This window comes from Dipodomys merriami, unplaced genomic scaffold, assembly GCF_024711535.1.
Source record: "Dipodomys merriami isolate MVZ:Mamm:240054 unplaced genomic scaffold, mDipMer1.0.p SCAF_14, whole genome shotgun sequence".
NCBI classification, from domain to species: Eukaryota; Metazoa; Chordata; class Mammalia; order Rodentia; family Heteromyidae; genus Dipodomys; species Dipodomys merriami.
This window is the reverse complement of record NW_027202715.1, coordinates 37,146,916-37,174,249: the sequence shown is the minus strand read 5'-3', so window position 1 is coordinate 37,174,249 and position 27,334 is coordinate 37,146,916. Positions and strand designations below refer to the sequence as shown.

Here is a 27,334-nt window from a genome sequence, read left to right as displayed (position 1 = left end):
AGGGCCTTGGTGTGTGAGGCTGGTGCCCTACAACTTGAACTATGTCCTCAGTCCATTTTGCTTTAATAATTTTTCAGATAGGGTCTTATAATGCTTTTGCTAGACTAGCTTCAGACCGAGTCCTCCTATCTATGTCTCTGGCATAGATAGAATTACAGGCACACACCACCATGCATAGCTGACACTCTACCACTTGAGCCAGGCCTCCAGTCCATGGTTTGTTTGTTCTTTGGAGTAGCCTTGCTAAGTATTCCTCCCCCTCCCCCACCAATCTAGCTTCAAACTAGCATCTTCTTAAGTAGCTGGTATTATAAGTGTGAGCCACCATGCTCAAACTGTCTTAATGCCAGTGGTAAATGGTTGATATTCTTGGGATATCTGAATATTTAGCACAATGATTAGTCTCCATAAAAACAACATAATGTGCATGTAAAAAGTAGACACAGAAGGATCCAGATTGTGAGTTCAAGGGTAGCCTGGGCTTTTAAAGAGACTTTGTGTCCCAAACAATCTCTAGCACATGACGCTAATTTAGTCTAAATAATTCTCGTATAAGAATTAGTCATTTGAGGTTAACATCATTCATTTGTTTTTGTTTTTTAAACTGTATCTAGCCACCACTCATGTATTTTCTGTTTGTGGTGTGGCCAGGAGAAAATGTCTTGCTGGTTAGTAATCTGAAAACTTCAGAGGAAAGAGCAAGGGAGGGCCTAACAGTGAGCAACAGAGCACAGAGCGGTGATGCTGCCCCCTGCAGGCGGTGCAGGAGAAAGGATTTAGCCATAGTTTATTCCTGCCAAGAACCTCAGCCACATCAGAAACAGAAAAAGTGTAAACAGGGTTTCCCTGCTATCATTTCATCTCTTCCTCTAGAAGCCCATCTGAGGAATGTCCTCTTCTCCTGGGGTTGTGGCTGCGATGGTTAACAGAATGCCCTTCCTTCCTTAGTCCTCCAGAACTGACCGGATCCAGAAACTCTCAGACAACATTGTCATAATCTGGATTGCTGTACTATGGTTCATGAAATTTATTTCAGTGGGGAGAGGGCAGGAAAAGGGGAGAGGGAAAGGAGGATAAAGAAATTCACCCAAGAATTCCCCAGTACATAGCACTTGGCCATGTCTCTCTTACCGTCAGAAAGGGATTCATAGTCATAATCATATTCGTCCTCTTCATCTTCCTCCTCCTCATTATTGGCAGGTGGGGGGTTAACATTCCCACCATTAGAAGCTTGTGCCTGCATGGATGCTAACTGATGAGCCTGTAAGACAGCGACAATGAAAACTGCACACGCAGGACCCACTGAGCTTTCACCTACAACCTTCAAACCTGCAACCTAAAGCTTAATTTAGCTATTCAACGCATATTACCCTTTGGATTCACTTAAGAGAGGAAGAGATCATCTGAGTGTCAACATTTGGGAGAATGTCAACATTCCTACAGAAAGAATCTGGGAGCTTTTAGGAATAATCACAAGGAGCCCACGTACAGGGCCCAGAGAATCCTCTAGTGGTTTGAAAAACCGGCATCAGTCCCAAATGACTGATGACATGAAACAGCCCATCAATTCTAAAACATGAAGTCTCTGCTAAGAAACTAAATATTTTTCTCTTCTTAAAATAATATCATAAGTCCTCTGACCTTGAGAACAATGTTAGAATCCCTACGGACAAAGAGACCAAAAGCATACTTGCTGGTTTAAAGAAGGGTTTTACAGTAGATTTTATCTGAACCATAAATCAGATTAATAAAACAGACTTGAAATTTTTGGGAAACTTGTAGGGGTGGGGAAGTCATTTATTGAATAACAGACACAGGATTTGTGTGTTATAATTTAATGTATACATACATATAATTTATTTATTTATTTTTGGGTCCAGTTGTGGGGCCTGGGTGCTGTCCCTCAGCTTTTCAGCTCAAGGCTAGCACTCTACCACTTGAGCCACAGCGCCACTTCCGGCTTTTTTTCTTTTTGCTTATGTGGTGCTGAGGAATCGAACCCAGGACCTCATGCATGCAAGGCAAGCGCTCTACCACTGAGCCACCTTCCCAGCCCCACATACATATAATTTAATACATACATACATAATTATATATAACTGTATCTCCTGGTTTATAGATGTATAAAATGCAATTACATAAAATGACATTAAATAAAAGGCTAGATATTAAATGCTAATGAACTTTTTTTGTATTATGGATTCCTCTGACATTTTGATGAAATATAGTCCCTTCTCTTTCAGTTATACGTTTTTGACTCAGAGCTTTGATTTGCTAGACTGTCATTTTACCACTTGAGGCATGTCACCAGCCCTCTCAAATTGATGTTTTAGATTCATAAATAAAATGATTACAAACCAAGTAGTGTTGAATATAGCTATAGGTTAAAAAACAAATGTGTGTTACAAGAATATATGTTTCTTTGTTTCTAGTTAAACTATTTTTATCTTTTTTATTATTTATTTTTTGTCGGTCATGGGGCTTGAACTCTGGGCCTGGGCACTGTCCCTCAGCTCTTCAGCTCAAGGTGAGCCTTCTACCACTTAAGCCACAGTGCCACTTCCGGTTTTCTAGTGGTTTATTGGAGGTAAGAGTCTCACAGACTTTCCTTTCCGGGCTGGCATTGAACCACGATCCTCAGATCTCAGCCTCCTAAGTAGCTAGGATTACAGGTGTGAGTCACCGGCCCAGCTTTTTATCTTTTTTGGTGTGTGGTATTTGAGATTGAACCTTAAGCTTCATTCATACTAGGGTAAGGAGTCCACCAATGAACTCTAGCTATCTCCATCTCTGTCCCTTTCTCCGGTGATACAGGGTCTTGCTATGATATCCTGGCTGATCTTGAACTCCTTCTACTCTACGTCCTAAATAGCTAAAAACACAGGTATGTGCCAGTGTGTCCAGTAGTTTCTTTAACACATTAAAAAACCCATAAAATGGCAGGTCACGCAATGTTTTTGAAAATACGAGTATAGTAATTCTTGGAGATATTGGCAATAACTCTGAAGTAACATGAAAAAGTCTGTCATTTCTACCAGTGACAAAGACATAGGTACTGCCAACACTACACTATGAATTGTCCTCTACATTTATAATCAAAGGAAATGCTAAATTGCAGCTATGGTGACTAAAAATAAAGATTTACTTTATTTCTATTTCTATTCATGGATCCCTTTAGTCCTAGCTGTGGACATTATTGAGGTTAAGAACTCCTGTAGTATAGGTTGTATTTGGCTTTAGAATCATGTGTTTTTTTTCAAATGTGGTTACATTACCTTTATTATAAATATGTACCCATAAGGAAGCTACAATGAGCAGGAGCAAAGGGCTCACACCTGTAATCCTAGCTACTATGGAGGATAAGATCTAAGAATCACAGTTCGAAGCCAGCCCAGGAAGAAAAGTCTGTGAGATTCCTATCTCCAGTAAACTACTCAGAAAATGCTGGAAGTGGCACCGTGGCTCAAGTGGCATGGAGCGCTAGCCCTGAGCACAAAGAAGCTCAGGGATAGCACCCAAGCCCTGAGTTCAAGCCCCAGGACTGGCAAAAAAAAAAAAAAGAAAGAAAGAAAAAAAAGAAAAAAGGTAATATTTCAGAATAGCAAGAAACCCATGAAACTAAAATGTGGGATGATAAAATGTTCACAGAGTCATCTGCCATTTTGACCACTTATGGGTCTTATGATTCACCTCAGAAGAGATTTTGTGATCTTTTTATGTCAGAAGAATTCTTTGACGCCCCTTACCATAACATTCCCATTTTATAGATGAAGACATGAAGGTTTAGAATGATTGAGGGGCTTGTGATCACATATCTAGTTTCTGATATAGCCAGTGGGAGACTCTGGTATCTTAGCCCTGGCCCCTGTCATACCTAGTGTTTTCCTCCTCCAACACCATCACGTAGGCTTATAAAGTCAGCCCCTGCCTGTGAGGCCCACAGATGAAGGCTTTGAGAATGTTTGATGGTCATTCCCAATTAACTACTTAACTGAATCAAACAGGACAGTTGACTCAATTTTACCTGGCTTTTTTATACTAATACTAATAACCTTTGATTTATACTAATAACCTTTGATTAAGGTTCCAACTTATTGTGCTGAACTTTCTAGTACCCAATTCTGGTAACTGGAATTGGGTCAGGAGATTTGGAGGTGGCGGCACAAAGAAAAATCCTAAGCTCTAGACTGCTCTAGTTTAGGGTGTGGGCATTCTGCTCCTGGTGCTACATCTGGCAATCTTTGTGTAAATGGAGGTTCATGCAGCAGCTCTTGGTCACTGTAAGTGACGCTTTAATGCCAACAGTGCCATCCCTAAAAGAACAAGTCATTGTGGTAGCCACATTTGTGGGATGAGTAGATAAAGCTGACAGATGAAGTTGGCATCCTAGACTTGAACAAGTCCTTGGGCTGAGAGCCTCCCACAAGGTGGGTTTGTGGGTCTTAGACAAAGATCTCTGTGAATGAGGTGAGAGTAAAACACTGGTTGTCCACATGCTGCTATGATACACTGAGGTTTCAGAGTTGCTGCTATTGGACTGGAGGCCTAAGTGCTCTTTCTACAGAAACCATGGTGGGATTGATAACCCTCATTTCAGAGATAAGAGTATATAGCAGCTCACTCAGAAAAAAATTAAGTATCAGAGAAATAGTCTCTATGGGAACAGTATAGGGTAAAATTTAGGTGAGTTGGATGAGAGAAAGTTGTTGGTATATGAAGTAGAAAGCTATAAATCAAATACATCATTTAATGGAAATTTTTTTTTTAAACCCTGGTTATCCAACAGGCTATCTGAAGTTCCAAGTGACCTGGATTTCTTTGTTCTGAGTCCACAGTGTATTTAGAACCTACTAAGGAAAAGGGAGTACCTTCTGCTTTAAGATATCCACTGGCGTCTGATGGGCCTTCAGCTTCTTGTTTTTCAGAAGTACTTTTTTCCTAAGTTGGTCGGGTGAAGGGAGCATTGGATCATCTGAGAAATCAGTCTCAAATAAGAATTTTGCCACAAGCTTTTCTCCAAACACAGTCTACAAAGAATATAGGAAAAACAATGGATGTCTTTTATCAATACATAATAAATGCATTTGTATTTTCTAAGTATACTAGATATTTCAGCCCATTTGAATTGTTTTTAAAATTATTTTTTAAAAACTCCCAGGAAGAGGAAGTAGGAAAGAAGTTGTTTATGTTCTCTCCACAGTCTCCTACTGAAAGGAAGGGAGGTGTTCAGAATAGAGGAAGAAATCTAGGCCACTCTGCAGCTGGGGCTCCTCTAATGACTTAAGAAAATGTTCTGGGGTCTGGGATATTACAGGAGAAAATAGTCAGAGACCATGACATATTGAATATAGTCTGTTTCCAGTAAGGACAAGAAGTCAGAAGGATAGACATGGGGACAGAGACAAAAGATGAAAAGGATAAAGAACCACAGACATCATCCTCACAGAGATTTTTGAGCCCTGGTTTGCAAGGTGGAAGGAAGGTGGACATAGATGATCAGTTGGGGTAAGGGTAGAAAATATGGCAATTTTTATTTGTAGTGTTGTTTATTTATTTACTTATTTATGCCAGTCCTTGGACTTAAACTCAGGGCCTGGGCACCATCTCTGAGCTTTTTCACTCAAGGCTAGTGCTCTGCCCATTTGAGTCACAACTTTGCCTCTAGTGTAGTACTATTAGTAGTAGTAGCAGCATCAGCAGCAACAGTAGTAGTAGTAATAGTAGTAGTAGTAGTAGTAGCAGTAGCAGCAGTGGTTAATAAAAGAGTCTCATGGACTTTCCTGCCTGGGCTGGCTTCAAATTGCCATCCTCAGATCTCAGCCTCCTGAGTAGACAGGATTACAGATATGACCTGGTTTATAGTTATTTCTTTTTAACTTAAAAAGGAGCAAAAATCAAACCCGAGGTCAAGGCAATAAGAAAGGTTACAGTCTTGTTGGCAACATCTCCCTTGGTCAGATATTTCAGATACTAGATATTTCCTCCTCACTGAGAGACACAGTTCTGCAAATGCTTCTATCATTTGGAGAGAAGTCTCATGGAGTATTGGCTCCTAAATCTGTGTCCTTTGCAGAAGGAAGGCGGTTAACATAGTGACCAAGGCCATTGCTAACGTGGAACTCCCTATGATAGTGCTAATTACAGGATGCAACTTCCCTTGAAGTACTTTCAGCTTTTGATGTTACCAACAGGTAATAGCCTAGCATCTCTGATTTGTCAGAGGAGTTAGAGCTGGTCTTTTCTTATCTCCCAAGGCTTTCTGGAAAGGGTCAGGGGATCAGAGAGCAATGCTTGGACCACCCCGTAGAAAAGTTTAGAGGAGGCCCAAGATCCCAAGAGCACCCCTATTTTTCAGGCCCCTAACAGTATGGGACCCTAACAGTATGTGCTTCATAGCTACGGTGTAGTCCATAGTGGCTCCATATAAAAATCAACGATCTCTGTAAGAAAAGGCCAAGATATCATCCTACTTCTCAGTTGAGAGCTCACCTTGAAAATTTCTGCCATTTTTCGTTGCTGAGGCAATGAACAGTGGTTCTCAATCGATATGATGATAGGCAGGTCAGAGGTGATGAAGGCACTGCGATCGATGGCTTCGACCACATCCTGTGACAGCCAAACAGCTCATTAGGGTCAGATAGATATCTGTCCAGGGTGGTCAGAAGGCAAAGTACTCAGAAACACAGAAAATAGCTCAATAACTGCAGTCAGAAGACTCTGATCGGAGGTGAGTTGTGTCTTTTCAAATCTTAGAATACCTTATTCAGTGTAGATGCTATGTCCACAATTGCTTAGGGAACTTATGAGAAGAAAAATGTGTATTCGAGTTCAGTCCAGACACAATGTCTTCCCCAAAATATTTGTCATCAGAGTTGGCTGAATCTGTGGATGAAGGACCCATGGATGTGGAGGGCTGAATGTATTTTCTAGTTAAGCAAGAGAACAGGCTGCTGTGTATGAAGACATGAAGCTGTCCACAGTGAGCCTTGTTTCTATACTACAAGGAGCAGCAATCACTATGCAAAACTGAAGGTACACATGGAAAGAATGCTGTACATCAAAGACTAAACGATCAACTACAATGAGGCATAAGATGCTTGGAAGACGTTAACTAATTCGGAGCAGTAAGACATGACACGCTATGTGTGTCTGTAACCAATCACAGTTCATCCTCCCATCAGTGTACAGTACAAGAGTTTTAAGAGTTTTTCATGGAAAAATGAGTTAAAGATAAGATGCATTTTAGCCAGTAATTCCCGCTATAAAATAAAAATAGTAATATTACTTCCCAGTTTGACCAGTTTAGAGCAAAATGACGTTACACAGTCTCTGATCATCTGAATGAGCAATAACTATGCAAGCAAACTAATAAGTTACCCAAAATTTGAAATAACAATCCAGTAAAACCAGTTTTCCTAGTTGATCAATCTTCCCAGGTAGAGTGACTCTTATTACTTTATGACATTATTATTTAGTCACTTCTTAACAGATTATACTGGTCTTGGTCAACAGGGCACAAGGGAAAATTATCTTTTATTCTTACAATCTCTGCCTTTACAGATATCATTGTAGCACCACATCATGCAAAATTATTAGCAATAACATCATTATATCCTATCTGGATACCAGTGGCTCACATCTGTAATCCTAGCTACACAAGAGACTGAGATCTGAGGATCATGGTTCAAAGCCAGCCCAGGCAGGAAAGTCCATGAAACTCCTATCTCCAAATAACCACTAAAAATCCAGAAGTTGGAAATATGGCTCTAGTGGTAGAACATTAGCATTGAGCATAAAAGCTCAGGTACAGCAACCAGGCCCTCAGTTCAAGACCTAAGACTGGCATGTACATACATACTCACACACAACCTTACCTCTTAAGAAACATAAGGTATTGATGACTACACTTTGGTTGAATGAGATTCTAAGAGGTCTAGATCAGTTCCCAGAGAAGCAAGCATGTTCATATCCCATGCAATCAATGCTGCAAACACTTCCAGGCTTTCTGCATTCAGATCCAGCCTAAGATCCCTCAACCTAAAGTATAATTTGATAGGCTACCTGACATGACCAACAAAGATACTTTCTCTTTGTGAAATCTCTCTTCATAATAATTTCCCCTTGTGGTAGTGTCTCTCTGGGTTGGAAGACATATCTGAAGCATTACCTTGAAGGGGATCTTGGTGGTCAGTGTGTGTCCATGATAAATAATGGGCATCCCATCGTCTCCATCCCAGCAGTCCAGCTCGATGCTCCTGCAGCCTTGCAAGAGGACCTGTGTGACCAATGAAGGAATCCACCCCAGATGAGCACCTAGAGATAAAGCCTCAAACTAAACCCAGCACATGGTTCTATATATCACTCTATATATCCCATATCACTGAGTGATAGGGGATAAGGACCACATTTTAGCTAAAGATTGGAACTAATCTGGAGTGGGAAAGAGAGGACAGATTAGAGAGTTTGCAAGAGCCAGATATTGTTGGAAGGTTACTTTGAAAATATATCTTTAGTCATTTGAAATGGCACATCCTGAACAAGTGCTCTATCTGGGTAGAGCAGGGAAGTAAAGATGCAGGTGCCACAGTCCGAAGGAATTAAGAACACTGATTTTTAATGAGCTGATTAAATATTCATATAAACCCAAACAAGATAAAATCTTCACCATTATAAGACCCAAAATCAGCAATGTGGAAGCATCATTGCTATGAAAGAATAGCACTTAAAGAGTAGAAGCAAGGACATATCAAGGATTTACCTGGCTGTCTAATCTCAGAATGGCATCTAGAGCAGAGATGGCAAATAGTCCATAAACTCCCTTCTGCTGCAGACAGAGCAGACTCCAGTAGCCAGTCATAGCATATTTGCCCTCTAAGCTTTAACCTTCTTCCCCAAACTGCTCCAGGAAACACTGCCGATGAATCAGATGAGCTGATTTGCTCTCCTGGATCTAACAGTGGAAGCAGGGCTCCTAACACAGGTGCTTGGACTGCAGTTTTGCATATAATCGAAAGGTGATCTAAGACAAGTGGTTGATACCTCTGTGAGTGTACTGAAACCCTCATTTGAGAATCCACAGATCTATTTCTAAATGACAGCATTTAATCACTGGAGTATAGTAGCCATTAGATTTTCTGCAACAAAACTCAGATAGTGGAATGAGTCTTAATTTTCTTGTATGAAATACTTGCTGGAGTCTTTGCATTACACAATATAGTTTGTGGCTGAGAATTACAAGATCAGCAGCTTCTGTTAGCAGTTAGTATACCTACAGGTAGAGTGCCTTGGGCTGAAGACTGCTATACAATCTGGCAACTGAAACCTGGTTGAGACTGCTTCATGTCTGTGGTAAGCTTTCCAGATTGGTAAGCAGATGAGCGAGTAGCAATCATAGAAAGATGAAAGGACTTATCAAAGCTTGCATGACCATAATATCTCCAAATATGGCTAGACAAAGGAAACCAGGGCTGGAAATTCCAGGCAGGGGCAACAGAGTTATTATCACTTTCAATCTGGCCAAAGGAGAGTGGAAAATGATTGGAAGTGACGTAAAAGGGACTTCTTTTCACTAGATTAATCACATCTGTGAATATATTTGAGAGGTTCTTGTACCTTATTCAGAAGCTGTGAGAATCTCCACTGGAAGCTTCACATTAAAGAGTTTTAAAACTCTTCAAAGTCAAATAGTGGAAAAGGAATTAAGCAGTTAGTCCTTGCATATTTTTTGGAGGAAGAAACATAAGTATGTAGAAATATGTAGATAAGAATTGTGCACTTACATGTATGTATTGTACATTGATATGTATGAGGTAAATATAATATATGGAATATCTATAGTAGCTATGTTTATAGGTATCATTTCTTTTCTATAGAAAATAGATTTTGAACTTCTTTTGACTTTAGAAATCTCTGTGCAAATAGAAGGCTAAGATGTAAAGCATGTAACAGAGTGTATCCTAGCAGAAGTGGGACAGAGGCTTGCCCTACTCAGCCGCTTGCTCTTCTTGGTGTCAGAACTTAAGGCCCCTTGACAAACAGACTCCTATTTTGAAAATCGCTACTCCAGCGACACATCTTCATTTCATAATAAAGGTTCTTCAGAAAACAGTTCAAAACATATTCCATACTAAATAAGCTTTGCTACAAAAATTGTGCCAGATGCTATGATGAATATCTGTAGACTTACCTGTAGAACAAAGGAACCTCATGGTTTCTGGGACTGTGTAAATAACACAATGACAATTCCCAAATTTGGACCAACATGCATACCGCATACTTGAATACCCTGGGCCTAGCTTTGCTCTCTCTGGCTTAACCCTTCTCGTAGGACTTCAGAAAATAAGCAGCAGAGAAGAGGAAGTTGACAGTTAATAGAAAAGACAAAGGACAGGCTGATCATGGAGAGCTGGATGTTTAGGTCAAAAGGATGTGCTTTTCCCAGTGCAGAGGGCCCATGCCTCCCAGAACATTCCCATGAATTTCACAGTGGAGGGAGCGCGCCTCCAGTCTGCGCAGACTTTTTTGTTTTTTAAATTGGTTGCCATAGGGATGGATTGATTTGTCTAGTAAATTGAAAAGCAAAACAAACAATATTTTGGGATTAACCCTCTAAGAAGGTTCCCTTTTCTATGATGCTTTCCCACTGCAATATATTGATTTATTTAGCATACAGTGAAATGATTAGACGGTTTTCCCAAGGGAAAATCTAATTTTAGTAGAAGTAGGTCAGAGTAGGATCTAAAAGCTCTGAGTCTCAAACAAGTACTTTGTTGTGGTTGTTGCCTAGAATAAAGGTTAAGTATAGATAGAGGGGGAAACAGAACAAAATAAAAAGAAGTAAAGAAAACGACTGTACATATTGCCAGCTTTCCCACACAGCATGGCTCCTCATGAAACCAGCGTTCACATTTCCTAGATTATAAGATTTTTTCAGAGGAGTCAGATTTTTGTGACTTTGGGGTAATGTGAATAATAAAGTTTAATAAAAACCACATTGTCTGTGGCCATCTCAGTACCTGGCTGTAGAGTTCTACTGAGGAGTCTCCTTTGAGCTGATGGCCCGTGAGGTACGTGTTATGTGAAGATTCAATGTAATAGTAGGAGAGGGGTAGCTGTAATTCTTTCATGTTCTCCTGGGACTCATCATTTTTTGAGGCAAAATTGTCTTTGTCCATCAGAAACCTGGATGGATTTATATTTTGTTAAGAAAGCATGAGAGCAATGTGTACGCTAAAGTGAAGAACAAAATATAATTTGAAACTTACCTTGCAAATCCTTCAAATGACATTAAGCCTTGATGACACATACTGATGCTAGGTTCAAATTTCTGCAAGGAATTTTATTTTAAAAAAAGTGTTATTTAAGTAAAGGAAACCAAGAGAAGGAAAAAGAAAGTAACGACATCATTTTTTAAAAGCTGTTCTGTTTTCATCAGGAAACATGTAACCCAAATATTTGAACTAATTTAGTAATATAGTGGCAAGATGTAGTTTTTAGCCCCAAAGAAAATATTTAGTATATGTGAGTTTATTATGCTAAGCATATTTATTTAACAGAAAAAAGTAGGAATGAGAAAAGAGAAATAGGCTGACTGATATGAAACATGGTGCATACATTTGTCTAGGTAAAAGTGAGAGTATAGCAGCTACCATTAATTGGCAGGAGGTAAAAAGAAAGTTCTCACGGACTGCTAAGTACCATGCCTGAACTCAACCATATTCCAGTGAACACTCAGCAAGGTGATAATACTCACACATTTTTAGCACATTAATGATGAAACCCAGTTTCTGAATACCTAACCCACTGGTGTCACCACCCTATCTTCTGTCACTTCTGTTCTACATTTTCACATCCTCCTATCTGGGCTGCTAGGATCACCAGGCTTTCTGTCTCTCTGCTTCCAACATCTCAATTTACTCTGCAATGAGGCAATAATGACCTCTTTTTTAAAAAAAATTTTTATTGAGAATAAGTGATTACATAAATTTCACAAATTTCATAGTATTGTGAGATACTTAAAGTCACAAACACATTTTAACCTTCACGAAGCAAATTATCATTATCATGGTCTATAATGTTAGTGAATTCTATCAGCTTTGACAAGAAAATTATTTCTTCCACATTGGGTGATATGTGCATTTCTTTCCTTTTGCTTAGTGTAAGCTGTTCCCTCTATCCCTCTCATTCCTTCCCTCCTATCACTGCCCTTGAGTTGCTTAGTTCATTTTCATCAATGTCCAATAATGACCTCTTAACTATAAATCATATGCTAGGTGCTGGTGGCTCACAGTTGTAATCCGAACTACTCAGGAATCTGAGATCTAAGGATTGTGGTTCAAAGCCAGATGAGGCAGACAAATCCATGAGATTCTTATCTCCAATTAACCACCAAAAAGCCAGAAGTGGAGACATGGCTCAAATGGTAGAGTGCTGGCCATGAGTAAAATAGACGAGAGCTATTAAGGCCCTAAGTTCAAGCCCTGCTAATATATGTATTGCATATATATGTATACCCACATATGTATACATATATATGTAGATCTATTGATCTAATATGTTAGTTTTCTGCTCAAAAAGACTTCTTTTTTAAAAAAGACTTTTTGCATCACTCCATTGCCTTAACTCTGCTGAATTTCTTCTATAACCATTCCTGAAGCTATTTATATTTATTGTCTGCCCCACCCAGAGAATATGAGTTGTAAGAAAGAAAGAAAAGGTTATTCAATATTATAGGCTCAGCTCTTGGAACAGGGCTAGCATAGTAGGAGCTCATAAATATTTGTTAAATGACCAAAGAATGATCTTGTTGCATCTTGTAGAATAGCAAGAAGGAATCATACATTGATTCCCTACAATAGTTATTGAGTCAGAAATGGCCTAGGAACTGTGTTAGTTATATGTTAAATAAGCACACGTGTATGTGTGTGTGTGTGTGTGTGTGTGTGTGTGTGTGTGTGTGTGTGTGTGTGTGTGTGTGTATGTGTGTGTGTTTGTCGGTCCTGGGGCTTGGGCGCTATCCCTGAGCTTTTGTGCTCAAAGCTAGAACTCTATCACTTGAGCTACAGCTCCACTTCTGGCTCTTTGTGTACTTTAGTAGAGATAAAGAGTCCTGTGGACTTTCCTACCTGGGCTGGCCTCAAACTATAGTCCTAAGATCTCAGCCTCCTGAGTAGCTAGGATTACAGGCATGAGCCACTGGCACCTGGCTCACTTGTATATTTTTTTCCAAAAATAAAAACAAAAAGCTCCCAAATTTCTGCCCAAGATGTGAAGACTTTGGAATAAAAGGATGGGGGTGGGGTGGGGAGGAGCATATACACAAAATATTTATTTGATTATTAGAACAGAGACAGGACACTGTGTACACACAAAACGGGCACAGACCTGGATGACGCTGAGGATCTCATCATATGTGCAGTGTTCACCTTGGCAGTTGACCAGGAAGTCATTGAGTTGAAGTATGCCAACTCCAAATATGCCCAGGGACGTGCTCTCAATGCCAGTGCCATTTGTCACGATACTTGCAGCAGCAATAGCATCAGATATCTGCCTCTGGTTGTCTGAAAGCTGCTGCTTGCTCTTAATGAACAATCCCAAGTCCGAGACATTTCTGGTCAACAAATCTGAAAATGTTACCCACAGAACATGAACTCTTATCTAGCCAACATCTTTCACAAATAAAGTTCAATTCAAAGATAACAGTGTTATGAAGTCCATGCAATGGAGAAGCTCTTAAAATACTCTGTTCAAACAAGCCATAAAATCTAGTCCATGTTCCTGGCTTCACAGAGTTGAGGGGAAAAAAAGACAAATCACTGAATAAATAAAAGAAACTAAAACAGAATTAGGCTGATGCTATGATCTTCAGTATTATAGGTCAATTAACTATAGATTCAATTGAGAACTAAAAGCCAAGCTCACATTTTTTGTGACATATATACATCCACAATCTTCTTTTTGTAAGGATTGAAGTACTGTTAAAATTACTTTTTTTTTTTTTTTTTTGCCTAGAATTGCTTCACCTATTCTAGGTCTTTTGTTCCATTTGAGTTTTTGGATTGTTTTGTTTACTACCTTGCTAAAGAATGTCACTGGAATTTTGATTTTGCACTGAATTTGTACGTCAATTTTGACAGTATGGCCATTTTCACAATACGGAGTCTACCTATCCATGGAAGGTCTTTCCATACCTGACTATGTAATTGTAATCCCTCTGTATAGCACCTCTACAATAACAATGAATTTAAAAAACTACAACTATAATAATCTGTATGTAGGCTTTTGGGTGAATACAAGTTTTTAGCTCTTTTGGGTAAAATTATCATGACCCACAACTGCTGAATCAGACAGCAAGAATACATTTAATTCAGTCATACTGTCTTTCAGAATGGCTGTGCCATTTTACATTTCCAGTAGTAATGTTCCAGTATTCTAATTTCTACATTGTCAGATCAGTTTTGGTATGGCCAGTCATTTTAATTTTATCCATTTGGAAGATAATCTTGAAGTATTTTAGAGAATTAAATACAGGTTAGGTATGCAATCCAATTATTGTGTTTCTAGGTCTTTATCCCAATGATATAAGCTTAGGTTCACATAAAAACCTACATACAAATATTTATAGCAGCTTTTCTTATAATTGCTAAAACTTGGAAGGAATCAGATATCCTTTAGTAAGTGAATGGATAAACAAACTGTGGTACATCTGTACAATGAAATATTATTTATTTTAAAAAGAATTCCGACCGGAAGTTGCAAAAGGGCACTAGAGCACTTAGCTATATACTATATGATTCCAATGATTCAACACCTTGGTAAAGGCAAAATTAGAGAGACAACAAAAATATTAGGAATTTATAACTCACTAATAGGGTAAAGTCTGTGTGCATGAATGTGAGTATGGGTGTGTGAGTTGTGTGTGTGACTGTTGTACTTTCTACCTATTTTTTCCATCAACCTAAAATTTCTCACTATAAAAAAAGACTTGTAATTTTTAAGTATCATTTCTTGGACTGGCTATATAGCTCAGTGGGGAAGTAATTGCTTGGCATGCAGGAGGTGCTGGGTTCTATCCTAAACAATCACATTGCTATCCACGGGTACACACATATTTGATAGCTATAAAACAGTCAATGTTAGCTTAAAAGTAACATAAGATTATACATAATTATTTTTTTTTGTCGGTCATGGGGGCTGAACACTGGTCCTAGGCGCTGTCCCTCAGCTCTTCAGCTCAAGGCTAGCACCCTACCACTTGAGCCACAGCACCACTTCTGGCTTTTTTCTGCTTATGTGGTGCTGAGGAATCGAACCCAGGGCCTCATGCATGTGAGGCAAGCACTCTACCACTGAGTCAACTTCCCAGTCCCAAGATTATACATAATTATCATGTTGTTCCAATAAGAACAAAGGGAAAAATAACAGGTGTAAAATGCATGAAAGACCCAAAAGAAAGGTATAGGTGGTGATAGTAACAGGAGGGTACTGAATAGGATAGAAAAAAAAGAGATTCTGGTTTATGTAGTTGGAGAAATGTCCTCTATGTTCAGGCAGGAGTACTCTGCGGAGGTCACCAGATTCTCCTTGTCAAGGACAGGTCACGCTGGGGTGGAGCACTCACCTGCCTATAGGTAGGTGTTTTTCATCTATAGCATTCCATGTATGTAGTGGACATTTAGAATTGGTGGGGGAAGGGCCTCTGGTTGTCAGGATGACTGAAGGGCACTCTTGGTTAATATGCTAGAACACATGGGCAGAACCACATGATGATGAGTTTCTTTGCCCAACATGCCAACAGCACTTGTCCCCATGACACTACACACTTCTTAAAATAATTCTCAAATCGTTTCACCAGGCTCCAGTAGCAGTGTGCCATGTGGCTCAAGCATGTGTGTGATTGGATCTCCTACCTTGAAGTTTTAGCTAGAAAGGTTTCAAAGGAAATCTTAAAATGCTGAACAAACCTAGGTCAGGTTGTAGGTCACTGGTGTTTTCCTCGATTGCCAGGTTGGTGTAGAGGGGGGTAGACTCAGAGCCGGAACGGTTGCAGGGCACAGAGTAGATGTCAAAGAGGTCTTTGAGGTCCTTTCGGCTCCTTACACTGAGTAGGGAATGAAAACCACCTCCCATTTAGTACTGCTATAAAAGGGTGGGCCTGAGAATGAGGAAGAAGGAGGGCTAAGTCATACCTGAATGATTTGAACAGCTCAACGAATTCAACAAAACTCATGTTGCTGTCTGAAACCATGAAGCTCTGGAACCCCTTCATTCCTCCTTTGATCCTCCCATGCCAGCTACTGCTGCTCCAGGCACTATCAAGAGACATGGCTGTTATGGGCAAATGTGGCAGGCAACTCAGGTCATTCTGCCTCAACAGATGGTCTCTGCTTAGCGAGCAAGTATGAGGCGGGGAGGATTGCAAGTCATTTAAAGTTGAACCTACTTCCCAGTATGCTCTTGTCATGGCCCTTCACCTGTATTGTGTATTGGAACCACTTCATATTTTTAGACAACTTAATAAGGGCATAACAGTGACATTAATATTCTTTTATTAATCAACAGTTACTTGTAAGCACAGATCAATGTGGAAGAAGACCTCTTAAGTTTGGGGTTGATGAAAAAAGTAATCTAAAGTGAGTCTAAGCCAGGCACTGGAAGCTCAGGCCTGTAATCCTAGCTCCTCAGGAGGATGAGATCTAAGGATCACAGTTCAAAGCCAGTCCATGTGGAAAATTCTGTGACACTCTTATTTCCAACTAACCTCCAAAAAGCCAAAAGTCGAGCTGTAGCTCAAGTGGTGGGGTGCCAACCTTGAGCAAACATTGTAAGAGGCAGTGCCCAGGCTTTGAGTTCAAGTCCCAGTACTGGTACAAAAAAAGGGCCCAAAATTAATCATTATCTATGGGAAATAATGCCTGTTCTGTTCTCTTTTCTAAATTATACAAACACAATTAAGAGGAAAGTTTTGAGTGTGCCCATGTCATTTTTTTTCCTTTCTTAACCAGTTCCTCAATGAAAACAAAGAAGAGCTTTTAATATTAATGGAAAATGTGAGTCAGAAAAATATTAAGAATGGAAAGATGCCAACCCTGCCAAGGATTATGTCTGCACCTGCCAAGTCTGTATCCATTCACTATAAAAATATCAGTCAACTCAGTCAAAAATTTGGTCTTGCTATTTTACATTTTTTTTCTATACTGAGTCCCCAACAGAATAGTAAACAAAATTTCAAATATATAAGTACAGGAATATAAATATAAATATATATATGTATGTATATGTATGTACAGCAGTCCTCATTCAACCCTGCTAATGCTGTTTGCTCATGGGAAACTATTTCCTGTTGACAGCTGAAGGTTACTTCATGGAAGAGCATTACAGATAGATTTTTAGCACCATGTACACATAGTTGTTGAGACTCAATGTGGGGAACACAGGATGTAGGTCCGGGAAGAGGAGAAAGGTGGAGCCATCATTTGGATTTCAACAAGCAAATTCCCTGTTGTCCTTCCTGCTAGTTGCCAGTACAGACCTTTCTGAGGTACTCATTTCTCTCTGACTCTAGTGAACACCTATCCACTTTTTCCCACTAGAAATAGGGTTCAGTTTTACTTTCTCGTTTAAAGACTGACACCTTTTTTGCCTTGTTTTTTTTTTTCTGTTTTGGAGCATTTCAGGGGACACTGACCCCAGTATTCCTGGGATTTGGGCCTTCTGACCTTGAATCAGGCCGTGTCCTCTTTCAAAAGATATTCCTCTCTTACTATGTCTTTCCTTTTCCTGTTTATAAGTGACTGAAATAAAGGCAAAAGTCACTTAATCCAGGTCATCTGGCTATCTTATGTGTTTAAGATCCTGCAGAGGCTGCAAATATAAAGAATTCAATCTCTTTGTAACCTCTAGCTTTGTTTCAAATCTAATTTATAGAAGTGTTACAAGCATAGTAGGAAGAATCCCCATTAGAGCCTTGACTCATTTTCACCAGTTGTGAACGTGACTGTAGAAAGCGTAGAGGGTAAGTCCATTACTCACATTGTGAAAGAATCCCCTTTAGCAGATAATTTACTGTAGAGTTCTTTTCAATAGAGTGTTGCTGAGAGACAGAGAGAAAGAGAGACAGAGACAGAGAGATAGAGACAGGGAGAGAGAGAGAGAGAGAGAGAGAGAGAGAAAGACAGAGACAGAGACAGAGATAGAGTGGTTCCTGCCCCTGTCTGTGAAATCAACATTTCCAAAGCCAATGTGTGCTCAGGCCTATTACACTGTGTAATAATGTGAACAATGGCTCTTAATCTGGCTCTGTCTGCAATCTATTTCTTTAGCTTTTATGTGGGGTACAGGGAGATGGAGTAGCATTATGATTCCTTTTAGAAGCCTTTCATTTTAATATATTTTTTTTCTTTTGAGAGAGAAGATTTTATTTTAGTGTGTAACTTGTATGGCCCATAAATGATAATTTTCTATAATACCAGCTTTAGCACCTTATATAAACACCTCTACCTTGCTGCAAAGTTTGTATTCATTTCTCTAGGCATGTATAACTTTTCTGATCTGTGAGAAAAATATTAAATGTATTTCACCAATTAGCATAGTGTCAGGTAGCTTACATTGTATTTATTTTTCATGTAGAGCAGTGCTCTCCAACAGAATATTTTCCCCCAATCCAGGGCTTTAACTCAGGGCCTGGGAGCTGTTCCCAAGCCTCTTTGTGTTCAAGGCGAGCTCCACCTCTTAAGCTACAGCATCATTTCCAGCTTTTTCTGTGTAGTTTATTGAAGATGAGTCTCACAGCCTATTTTGCCTGAGCTGGCTTCAAACGGAACTGCGATGTTCAGATCTCAACCTCCTGAGTAGCTAGGATTACAGGCCTGAGCCACTGGTGCCTAGCTTCTAATAGAGCTTTTTACACTGGCAGAAATGCTCTCACAGCATTCAATGTGGTAACCACTAGCCATTTAGGGTGGTAGAGCATTTGAAATGTGACTGACTGAACTTTCAATCTAATTTAATTGTAATTAGTTTAAATATCTGTATGTGATTAGTGGCTACACTATAGACAGAGAGAATCACAGTTTGGGTTTTATTACTGCCACTCAGCTCTGGTGAGGGGGTTGTTGGTGTCACAAGAGTAAAAGACAGGTACATAGAATCAAAACAACATCATTTAAAATTTGTGTGTGTGAATAGTTTTCAACTTAACTGTAAGTCAAAATTAGACACAATCGTTCCACATGCCCTTCCTCACAAGTGCAATGGTGTGAAAGGCCCTTCTGTTTTATCATGTTAAGGCCCCACCTGGATGGACTCTTGTTTGAAGAAGACAGCACAGGGGAGGAGACTGGCCTGATGGGAGATGATGTTCCAGCAGACAAGTTGGGGGACCCAGCCGTGGTCAAAGAGTGAGCCCTTCTGGAAGGGTTGGGAGGGCTAGCAATGGCATTTGCTTCTGTGAGTAGGAAGGGTGGAAAAGAGACAATCACTCAATTGAACTACACACCTGAGATACCTCTTGGTGTCTGAGCAAACCAATTATGCAGCTGATTTCTATATAAGAAGCGTTCAAGTATTTTGATGACAGACTTTGAACTGGCCATGCATCAAAATCATCTGGGGACCTTAAGAAAAATATACAATGCCCAATTCCTAATACCTAAGTCAGTTTGTCCTGGGAGTGGCTGGAACATTCAGATTGATTCTCATTCTGCCAGGTTTGAATTACTGGTCCAATCCATCAATTTATACCCTATACTTCTAAAATTCCCGGATGATGATGGCAATTTTTTTTTTGCCAGTCCTGGGGCTTGAACTCTGGGTCTGGGTACTGTCCTTGAGCTTCTTTTTGCTCAAGGCTACCACTCTACCACTTGAGCCACAGTGCTACTCCCAGCTTTGTGTGTATTTGGTACTGAGGAATCAAACCCAGGGTTTCATGCATAGGAGGCAAGCACTCTACCACTAAGTCACATTCCTAGCCCAACAATGGCAATTTAATGAGAATGTTCTTCTAAGTACAGTGTGTTAGCAGAAAGTGCCTCTAGGGGTTGGGTTTCATCACATGGTTGTGAGAGTCTTGATAGCAGTGCCCATAATATTAAATTCACCAGCTTGAGACTAAATGCCTATTTTCTCCATAAAACTAACAGAAAAGTCTTGGATGTGAACAAGCTGCCTTACCTGATTCTTCCTGTTCGTTAATATCCTGGGGATCAGAACCACTTCGGCTTCGACACTCTCTGTACACTTTAGCCTTTCGGGTCACCATCTCGTCGTCCGTGGCCTCTCCACTCTCCCCCTGGGAACACAAAGCTCACCATGGCTCCTAGCCTGTGTCAGACCTGCTTTAGTCCAGGCAGGTCACTATTTTCTCACCAACCCACCTTCAATACTGTCTCTTCCTGGTGAGACCAGTAAAGATATTATGTTGATCCAGTATTCTCACATCACATTATCTATCCTGTGTGCTCTACTATCGAAACTCTTCAGGATGAGAGGCAGAAAAGAGGAGGCACCCCACCTCCGTATCTTCTGTGTTCACACATAATTGTGAAGCAGATGAAAGTCAACTAAGCATCAGCACCATGGATAGACACAGAGTGGGATGTTTTTTAGGTAGCCATGAAGTCAATATCATGTCATAGTGATAATATATATATTATATGACACAATTTATATACATAATGATGATACATTTTAAATTGTATGCCTCATACAACACAACGGGCCTTCAAAACTCGACCTCTACTATTTTCTAGTCATTCGTTGGCCATCACAGAACTCATGTTCCAGCCATCCAGTCCTCTTTCTTCTCACAAGCAAAGCCTCTTAGGCATCTTGCTGTCTCTGCCAGGGATTTTTTGCTTTTTGTTTGTGCTTGGTAAACTCTTCCAAGACCCATGTGTCAACTGCTCTTAGGTCTTCACTGTCTGCCTCTAAGCCTCATATTTTCCTTTACTCGGCTCCCATGTCACTGTGCAGATGATTGAACAATGACTCTTATTAGAATACACACCACTTAACTGCCCTGTGTCCTTCTAAGAAACTCTTCTCCCTTTTTTGACTTGACTCCTGGCACTGGGCCTGGCCACCCAGGAAGCATGTGGCAGCTCCTTTGATGATCTGTTTTCGATCTCATCTTGTCCCCAGCTCACATAACCTGAAGGGGTTATGAGGCTGTAGACCACACAATCATCCTGGAAGGCTAGATAGATGTAAGGCTTAATAAACAAGCAACACTCTACCCTCATGAGGATTTTCTTCTTTTTCTTGGTGGCACTTATGCCTAGGGTGTTGTTTCTCTGCATGTTGGGCTTCTCAGCATTCTTTGCAGATGTCCCAGGGCTGGGATTCCGGGTACTCCACCGTCTGCCACCAAACAACTCCACAGCATGAGCTAAAGTTGGGCCTTCATACCGACCATCCTCCTGTAAAGAATCATATGCTCAGTCCATAAGGAGGGAAGCATCAAGCAAAGGAGAAGTAAACATTACCACAATCATCTCAGAGATGGAAGAGCAAAGGCCACCAGGGAAGATGTATGATCTAGCACCCTCCCCCCCCAACCCCCCCACCTTGCCACTCTGTTCCCTAACACTCAGAACTCCCAGTGTGTTCCCTGTCCTCCTTGTCTTATCCCTGAGCAATTTCAGTTAACCAATCAACTGAGAAAAAAGCTACTTTCCATCCTGATCTCAGAACCAGCTAGGACATTTTCATAAAACTCTGAAAATCTGAGCTTTGTGAGACTCGGTGGTGTTGTGGCGAAGAATAGAGTGTTAATTTTACTCAGGTAAAACTTACTTCTTTTTGTTTGTTATTGTATCATACCCAGTAGAGTTCTCACTTAGTTTGATGCATGGGAAAGTCTGACTTGAAATAAAGGGCATGTGGCCCATGAGAAATTCACTTTGGAGGGCCCTGGGGAGTTCTTCAAAGAGTTGAGCTGCCATCCACTTGAGCTATTGAAAGCTGAAGATAAATAAGAGCCCATAGGATGGAGAAAACCATGCAGATTATGATGCGATGGGCAGCTAAGACACTCCAGGGGGGAGGCAATGACTTACAATGCTTTCTGCTGTCAGGGAAACTCTGGGTACTATCTTTTATAAAGCCAATGGCAAGCATTTATTCATTCAATTATAATTAATGATTGTGTCCAGGAGTCAGGAAAGTCAGTTATCAAATGCACAGAAAGACACAAATGAATTAAAGACAGTGTTGATGATATTTCACACATTGTATGAAAGGGTTTCTTTAACATGAATTTCCAAAGACTAAGAGTATAACTCAGTTGTAGAGAGCTTGCATATTACGCACAAACCCTGGGTGAATCATCAGTACCTCAAAAAAATTAATATCCTTTTACTGCCTTTACTCCAATGGAATCTTCGTAATTTCAAGGAAGTACTGGCAAAATAGTTTGCTTTATTGCAGATAATATACAAGTAATAAAGATTTGTGTGTATGTCTATATGTACATTCTTGCTTACTCCTTCCTCCTCATATTCAATGACTCTCTGATTTTATGACTTAAACTGTGAATTCTATCTCCTATCTCCTGCTATGGTTCCAGGATGCTGAGTAACTTGGGTATTTGATATAGCAATCTTGAGGTGACTCCTAATAATGGGACATCTGTAACTTCTTCCTGTTCATTATCTATTTCTCCCAAGTCTATCATACATGAATTTCACTTTAAATACCTCCTTTTCACTGGATATACCCTGGAGGAATCTGCCAATCCAAGTGAAACATTTTCCTTTGAGAAACATCATCCAATACAGAATCTCTCTCCTCCTATAAAACTTTTTTGTTTGTTGTTTTTTTTGGGGGAGGGTCCAGTCGTGGGGCCTGAACTCTGGGCTTGGGCACAGTCCCTCAGCAATTCAGCTCAAGGCTAGCGCTCTACCACTTGAGCCACAGCGCCACTTCTGGCTTTTTTCTTTTTGCTTATGTGGTGCTGAGGAATTGAACCCAGGGCCTCAAGCATGCAAGGCAAGCGCTCTACCGCTGAGCCACCTTCCCAGCCCCAACTTTTTTTTTTTAAAGACAAAGCCTCATTCTGTGGTCCAGGCTGGCTTCAAACTTGAGATCCTCCAGAGGAGCTAGAACTACCGTTGTGTGTGTGACCAGGAAGAGGATCCTGAAGGTTGCAAGAATAAATGGGAATCCAAGCACAAAAGGTGCCTAGTACCAACAGGTTCGTGGTTCCAAAGGACACCAACACTGAGGAAAAAACCAAGTGCTCAGTACTATCCTGAGGATGCTCAATTTACTTTTCCCACTATGCCATCAAACTTCTAAAGAAATCTGCATTTCAACAAATATCCAATTTTATCATTGAAATCACATATAGTTACCTTGCTTTTTGGAGCACCATTTACTTTGTGGAGGGCAAACTTTCTCAAAATAAAGGGCAGGGTAACACATATCAGATTGTTCAACTGTCTAAACACAGCGACTGATGACATGGTGCTGATGGAGAGCCTTTCCACGACAACACAACTACATAATGGGAGTGTGAGAGTTCAAATGACCTTTTGTTTTAGTTTATTTACTGTATCTCTTATGTGTCAATCCAGTTGCTTAAGCTTGACAAGAAACAAATGGGAATAATTAAATCACATAGCATTTGTGACAAGGAATGTAATGGAGTTTTAAGACTGGTTTATGTCCATGTTTAATGGATTCTGATGATTCTGGAAGACTAAGGAAGAATTCTAATTTAAAATCAATATGCATAATAGCTCTTGAAGATTTCTTCCAAATAGCAACCACATGGGCTTCTCCCTGTGGAGTATAAAAGGAAGTTGTTGTTTTTGTTTCCATTTTAGATGAGTTAACTAAAAGTGTCTTTGTGCTATGGAGCATTAGCATACTTGAATAGGTAGGACTATCTGCTTATCGATTCATGAAGTTAATTATTCAAGATATAATCACTGTGCAAGTGCAGGGCAAAGGGTAAAAATGGGGCATTGTGCCAGGTGCTGGTGGCTCATGTCTGTAACAGCAGGTACTCAAGAAGCTAAGATCCAGAGGATTGTGGTTCAAGGCCAGCCAGCCTGGCTAGAAAAGTCTGCAAGACTCCATCTCTGAAATAATCAATAAAAAGCAGGCTGGAGACACTGCTCAAGAGGTAGAACACCAGCCACAAAATCAAACTGAGTAAGCCTGAGGCTCTGAGTTCAAACCCCAATACTTCAAAAAAGAAGAGTGTGGGGGGGGTGTTATATATGTCTATATGTCCTAGGATGGGAAGGAGGAGCAAAAAACATGTTGCAGCTGTAAAAAGAAGGTGAGATTAGCCACAAGTAATTTAAGTCACAGTTCTACTTGTGATACTAAAAAAAAATGATAAAATTTTTCATCTACATAGAAAAACATAACAGAAAAACTGGATACTTCAATACCACTCCTTTGACAATGTCATTTCAACTGTGCCACTTTGTAGTGGGGCTTATCACTTGCTTTTCCAGCAACCTGCACATTCCTCAAACAAGCACACTACTCTGTGTAGGCCTGTGCCTCTGTTTATCATCTTTTTTATCCCAGCCTGTCACCCAACCACAGATGGAGTTTTGGTTTAACTAATTGGTGATTCAGGGTTAATGAGAAGCTCACTCAATTTAAGCAGCAAACTGTGAGAAAATGCCTACTGAAGGCTGCTGCCACCACAAATCTGGTGAGAGAGAATTGCAGGTAAGAATTATCCCTTATTTGGGAAAGTTTCTTTTAACCTTAAAATGTCTACCATTGGAGATCAATACGCAGGAAGTTAAAGAATTCACCTAATATGCTATGTGATGAATCACCATTTCAATTTCCAAAGAAAGATCTCCAATATGTCAGCCAGTCACTAATTAACAATAAAAGCCTTCAGATAATGCTTTCAAATGAAATCTTCAGTCTGAAATGTAGTTATTGTTTTTTTTTTCTAGACAGGAGAACTATACAAGTTTCTATTGGCATCCAAAGTAGTAAATAGGATCCACCATGAGCAGACACTATTCTTTACATCATATGGATTTACACTGCGGCTTATGCATATTGACTCAACTAATTCTTTTTTTTTTTGGTCAGTTGTGGGGCTTGAACTCTGGGCTTGGGCACTGTCCCTGAGCTCTTCAGCTCAAGGCGAACGCTCTACCTCTTGAGCCACAGCACCACATCCGACTCAGTTAATTCTTGAAGACAGGCATCCTATGGCCAGGCATTGCTTTCATTTCTACTCTCTAGATAAGAGAATCATGAACACAGAGATGATGTAAAGTCTGCCCCAAATTACACAGCTAGGGTAGTCTAAAAGCCAAGTGTGTGCTCTCAGAATTACACTATTCCAACGAGAAGGGTGGCCAACACCCTTACCTGATAGAGGCTGACATACTGTTTCCGCAGCCACTGCTGTCTTTGGTCAGGAAACCTCCTCATCTTTCTCACAGCTCTAGTGAGTTCCAATAATCCGCTGAAGAGCATTTTAGCTGTATGCTTTGGTGCCACAAAGTGTAGTAATCTATTGTCCGTGGTCTGAAGGCCATATAGCAGTGTCACACCAGTCTCTGACAGGATCATGCCACCTAGTTTGTTCTGAACACACACAGTGTGTATATCAATGCCAGGGTGTCCCATGTACACAGCCTTGGCTGAAAATAGATCCAAGACTCCCTCCACCAGGCCACTTAACCCAGTATTGCCCAATAATGGGAACTTGCCAGGCTCAGCTGTGTTACTTAGCACTCCACACTTGGCTTTTGCACTGGCAGGCGAGGCAGTAGGGGGCTTTATCCAGGTCAAAGTGCTATTGTCAGGCTGCAGCTGAAGGAAGCAGCGGGCAGAGAGGTGTGAGTCCTGGTCGTAGTGGATGACCGTGGCCCCCTGCAGCAGGAACTGGTGCACATCCGCTTGGATGGACAGCACATACCATGGGATGAGCTCTGTCCCATGGTCAAAGGCCTTCTGTGCCTCTTCTGATCTGTGAGAGTCACATTCTTTAGAGCGCTCAAAGATGTCATTTTCTGAATCCAACAAGTCTCCGATTATAAACCTGATAGAGATAGACACAAATTTGGTCTGTCTTTTAATCACAAAGGAGAGTAACACAGAGCTCTTCCACTCACCCTGGACTTCAATTCTCTTCCTGTTAGGAATTTGAATTAGTAGAGGAAATAGAAAACACCATCATGGAGTAAGTGTTTTTTTAAATTAATTATTTAATTAATTTGCCAATTCTGGGGCTTGAACTCAGGGCCTGGGTGTCATTTCTGAGCCTCTCTGTGCTCAAGGTTAGCACTCTACCACTTGAGCCACAGGGCCGCTTCTGGCTTTTTCTGTCTATATGGTACTGAGGAATCGCACCCAGGGCTTCATGCACGGTAAGCTAGCATTCCACTACTAACCCACATTCCCAGTCCGGGTAATTTTCTTTTTCCTGTTGGTTGTGGAACTTGAACTCAAGGCTTGGGTGCTGTCCCTGAGTTCTTTTGCTCAAAGCTAGAGCTCTACCACTTCGAGCCACAACTCCACTTCCAGTTTTCTGGTGGTTAATTTTTTTTTTTAGATTCTTTTTTAAAATTTTATTTATTTTTTTATTGTGAAAATACTGTACAGAGGGGTTACAATTACATGGGCAAGATAATGAGTACATTTCTTATCAAGCACTGTAGCCTCCTCCTTTGTTTACCCTTCACATCCCTTCCCAGCCTTCCCCTGCCTCCCTACCCAATCCTCCCCCGCCCCCACCAAAGTTGTAAAGTTCGTTTTCGACATAACGACTTGTACTTCTCATTGTTGCAATGGGTCCACCTGTATCCCTATTTAAATGACTCACAGATTTTCCTTCAGCTGGCTTTGAGCTGTGGTCCTTAGATCACAGTCTCCTGAGTAGCTAGGGTTATAAGTGGCACAGCACCAGTACCTGACACAGGGTAATTTTTTAAGGGCAGCATTCAACAATCTTTTTTATTTTTTTGTCAGTCTGGGGCCTGAACTTTGTGCCTGGGTGCTGTCCCTCAGCTCTTCAGCTTAAGGCGAGCACTGTACCGCTTGAACCACAGCACCACTTCCGGCTTTTTCTGCTTATGCGGTGCTGAGGAATCGAACCCAGGGCCTCATGTAAGCACTCTATCACTGAGCCACCTTCCCAGACTCAACAATCTTACATTTAGCATGGCACTTGACTATTGGCATAAGAAAAGAATTAATAAGCTATTACATTTTATTATCAACAATAATAATCTTTATTGTAGATCAGTTTTCTCTCTTAGGAACTCTGTTAAAAAGTTTATATAGATATTTACACTATATAGATCATACTTGTGAAGTAATTTTTATCTTTTTTTTTTTT

General features: G+C 40.4%; 1 protein-coding gene across 3 annotated transcripts in view; it reads right to left on the bottom strand.

The window, feature by feature from the left end:
• Positions 1–27,334, bottom strand: part of Plce1 (phospholipase C epsilon 1) — a 262,319-nt gene that overhangs the window by 30,904 nt on the left and 204,081 nt on the right. For 2 of the 3 annotated variants that reach the window (XM_070021237.1, XM_070021238.1), the window contains exons 8-20: positions 25,360–26,035; positions 21,237–21,419; positions 20,173–20,290; positions 19,342–19,444; positions 16,188–16,310; positions 15,963–16,099; positions 13,384–13,622; positions 11,265–11,326; positions 11,016–11,181; positions 8,168–8,275; positions 6,490–6,606; positions 4,869–5,027; positions 1,132–1,261 (exon numbers count right to left, since the gene is read on the bottom strand). In XM_070021237.1, coding sequence (XP_069877338.1) covers positions 1,132–1,261; positions 4,869–5,027; positions 6,490–6,606; positions 8,168–8,275; positions 11,016–11,181; positions 11,265–11,326; positions 13,384–13,622; positions 15,963–16,099; positions 16,188–16,310; positions 19,342–19,444; positions 20,173–20,290; positions 21,237–21,419; positions 25,360–26,035 — 2,321 coding nt within the window. Of the gene's footprint in view, positions 1–1,131; positions 1,262–4,868; positions 5,028–6,489; positions 6,607–8,167; positions 8,276–11,015; positions 11,182–11,264; positions 11,327–13,383; positions 13,623–15,962; positions 16,100–16,187; positions 16,311–19,293; positions 19,445–20,172; positions 20,291–21,236; positions 21,420–25,359; positions 26,036–27,334 lie in introns of all 3 variants that reach the window. The other variant, XM_070021236.1, reaches the window with a different exon arrangement.